Source organism: Plectropomus leopardus, chromosome 11 (assembly GCF_008729295.1).
Source record: "Plectropomus leopardus isolate mb chromosome 11, YSFRI_Pleo_2.0, whole genome shotgun sequence".
Lineage (NCBI taxonomy): Eukaryota > Metazoa > Chordata > Actinopteri > Perciformes > Serranidae > Plectropomus > Plectropomus leopardus.
This window is the reverse complement of record NC_056473.1, coordinates 29,009,431-29,013,128: the sequence shown is the minus strand read 5'-3', so window position 1 is coordinate 29,013,128 and position 3,698 is coordinate 29,009,431. Positions and strand designations below refer to the sequence as shown.

The following is a 3,698-nucleotide window of genomic DNA, read 5'->3' as shown; positions in this document are numbered from 1 at the left end:
TGGCCGGAGGGGCACCTGCAGGAGCCGAGGGGTCCAAAAGTAGACGTAAGTATATATTTAAGCCACAAGAGGCCGTGCTTCACAGCAGGGCTGTGGTGGTGTTGGGCCTGGACGTCCGAGGCTTCAGCCCCAAATGTTTTATAAACTGTCTTTTGATGGTCTAATCTTGTTTTTGTTGTTGTTTGTTTGTTTTGTGTTGCATTTTTTAAATTCTGAAGCACTTTGACCTGCATTCTTTGAAAAGTGCTCTATAAATAAAGTTTGTTAATATTATTATTATGAATAGCCACGGGTCTAAATATAGGCTACAGGCTATATATGTTTTTGTGGTTGTTTTTTTTATAAGAATTGGCCTAATAAGAATTTTTTAAAAAAATTTAAAAAATCATGGATCACATAATCTATCAAGCTTGTACTTGTATAAATATGCTAAGTTAGCCTCCACCTCTGATGTAAACTGATAGGCCTCATTTAACTATTTTTCCATATCTAGTCAGTTAATGTTTAATGATACAATTTGTAAAGTATTCTGTATTCAATACTAATTATGATCAACTACTGATATTTTTCTCACCCCAATTCATAATTAACCCCTTTTAAGCCAAGCAGATTGGATTGATTTATTTTAAAACATGGAAAAAAGGCAATAAGCAGACCTAAGAAGAAACAACCCGGAAATTAGAAAGAAATTCGTTTTTTTTTTTTTTTTTAAAAGTACAAGAAAAGTAACTGAAAATTAGCACACACAAAAAGTGGGAAAGTAAAACAAAAACAATAAGGAAATTACCTGAAAAATGCTTAAAATTAAAGTAATTCTCTAATATATATATACAGTTATGGTAATTATTTTGAGTAGTAATTTTCGAAATATACTAATTTCTTGCTGGTTGCAGGACATTTCTTGCGAAGTTGCTTATTGCCTTTTTTCCATTCCTTTCAAAACAAATCAAACCAATTAGCTCAGGGGTCAAAGGTCTAAATACCTGTGAAGGGCATCAGAACGCAGCACAAGAAAAGTGATGTTGATCCAGGTTCAAAGGGTTAATCTGAAAAGTAAAAAACAGGTTTTTAATGTAAATAAGGTTCCACAGTGCATTTTTAAAAAGTAACAAAATAGAGCTTGTTAATAAAAAAAAAACCTGGGAAGGATCCCTCAGGACCCCCCAATGTCTTCAAATCCCAAAAATGCACCTGGCTAAATTCCATTGGTGAAACACCATTATGAAATTTGACACTTATTCATGAATGTTAATTCTGATGGAAATATTTCTGCGTACTTTTCAGCTCTTAAACTGACACGAGGCTATCATGCTATCATGTCATAGTAAATGTTGTGCATGTTAGCGTGTATCATTAGTACCTCAATTAAATGTAAATTACCATCAGTCAAAATGTTCCAACTGAATTTTGAAAAACTGTCTATCCTGACTTACTGATACAGTTTATATTAGAACACTTTCATATCAAAAGACACATTATTACAGCGAGTTTATGTTACAATAAAAATGGACGAAGCACAAATTCCCCAAACTAAAAAAAAATATATATATGTAGCCATTATAAAAGTAGTCAAAATTCATTTTTATTTAAGATTTTTCTCCATTTAAAAGACTTAAAGCAGCATAAAACGAGAACAAAGGGAAAAAAATACAGTTTTTTATAAAGAAAACATAACTTACTCTGAATTTAGTGTTAATTCACAATATAAACAAACTTTACATTTAAACCCCAGAGACCAAATGACAAGTGCGGGTCCTTGTCCTGGGATTAAAACTCATGTAAACACATTATTCATTTTCTCATGCGGGAGGTGAGCCTGTCATTGTGACTCACAGCCCAAACACTCAGTTAAAAACCAGCAGAACAAAACAGTCACAGTTTAACTGACAGCAGTTAGTCACAAGATTAATTTGAATTACACAGAGCATCAAAATATGCAGGTATGTCACATCTCGGGCTACATCCCAATTCACAGTGACATCTCTGACCAGGGGCGTGTTTAATCTCAAAACATAGATCAGATGAGCAACATGTATGTATATGTGTATAACATGTTAGTTTCGCCCTGTGCACATGGTGTTTTCTGCCTGTTGACGCAGTTCTGACTTATGGTGCAATAAGGGCTGCACAAAAAAATCATATTGAGATTATTTGACAGATATTGCAACTGTGATACAAAGCGCAATTTTAGTTTAAACTGTAATTTTTGCATTTCATTTTCACTGGGTTGAAAAAACAAAAGTTACGATGTGATACTTTTTGCCCAAACAAGCATGTTCTCTCACATCTGGAATATGATTTGTAGACCAGCATCTCTACAGCACCATAATGATTCATTTGTCACGGTATGCTGTGACACATTTCAGTTTAATCAAAGTATTGCAGTGATTTGGATATTGACTTTGGCTATATTGCGGTTTCGATGATACGTCGATTAATTGTGCAGCCAGAGTCACAATGGAGTAAAAAAAGTGACTTTAAGCCCCCTGGCAGAGGTAGATCTCACCAGCTGGCTACAAATATGTGCTTTTCATTTCTCTTGTGTTCAACAGTGTCTGTGTGTAAAAACAGTTTTATTTGACAGTGTTCCAGCTCAAAGTGAAAAAAAAACAAACAAAAACTATTAAAACACACACAATAGACCTTACACTCACACACATAGCTACAAAGTGACTAACAGTGAGTTACATGAAGCTCTGCACTTCTGACACACATTAAAGACAAACACGCTGTGCAAAACACAAGAAACATCAGGGGAAGTGTTGAGTCGCTCCATGTGCTATCCAGTGAGGGTATACAGTGTTACAACAACAACAAATCAGTCAAACAACTCCACTCGTAAGGCGAGCAAACCACATGACGTGGCTGTGAGAGGGCCGTCAGTTTTGGTTTATGTGTGTTAAAGTGTTAGCGGTCAGTCACGTTATTAGAAGTGGTTAAACATATTGTACGTCCAGTTTCAGGTCAGTGTCAGCCGGGGCCATGACAGATTACACTTCAGAGCACAGAGGTCTAATAACCTTAAAGGCAGAGATGTTATTAGCCTTTACGGCTGTTAGGGAAGTCATTACCTCAGGCTCCATTTGTCTTCAATCTGTGAGCTCAGCACATAATAACACGTAGATGGAGCCTCGCTGTCATCTTTGGTGTGAATAAACACATGACATTTCCATCCTCAAATCATCTTCATTTGTAGCTTCATGAGCAAGATGCAAAGTAGCCTAGTAAAATTCCACTGTTTCTGTAAAATAGTGAAACTCTTTACCACTGAGGTGCTTAAAATTCAACCGTCACTCCAGCTTCTCCTGCCCCCAGCTGTCGTCCGCTTGGGTCCAATGAAACTCGTAGCCCCTGGACAGCACGAGGCTCTCCAGGTCCCTGTCCTCGGCCCTCTCCTTCAGCCTCTGCTCCTCCAGCACAGAGACCAACATGTCTCGTTTCTCCACCGTCCTCATGATCTCTGCCAGGATCGCCTGCTCCTCCTGCAGCTCAGAGGCGCTTTTCTTTGTATCTGGAGTGAGGTGGAAGAGAGTGGAGGAAGCAAATTTGCTTGATTTCTTTCCAAAACAAAGGAAGAAGGCAATGAACAACTTAACAAAGCCGGTCCCAAAATATCGCAAGAAACTGGTAAAAAGTTACAAAAAAATAGAAATAAGCAAAAGGCAAAAAAAGACCAAAAGGAAACTGCTTATATGCAT

The 3,698-nt window shown here is 37.2% G+C and overlaps 1 protein-coding gene across 2 annotated transcripts in view; it reads right to left on the bottom strand.

Moving 5' to 3' along the window:
• Nucleotides 1–2,591: 2,591 nt before the first annotated feature.
• mical2b (microtubule associated monooxygenase, calponin and LIM domain containing 2b) overlaps nucleotides 2,592–3,698 on the bottom strand; it is a 62,202-nt gene continuing 61,095 nt past the window's right edge. For both annotated transcript variants that reach the window (XM_042495419.1, XM_042495418.1), the window contains one exon: nucleotides 2,592–3,511. In XM_042495419.1, the coding sequence (XP_042351353.1) occupies nucleotides 3,291–3,511 (221 nt within the window). In that variant the 3' untranslated portion in view covers nucleotides 2,592–3,290. The remainder of the gene's footprint in view (nucleotides 3,512–3,698) is intronic.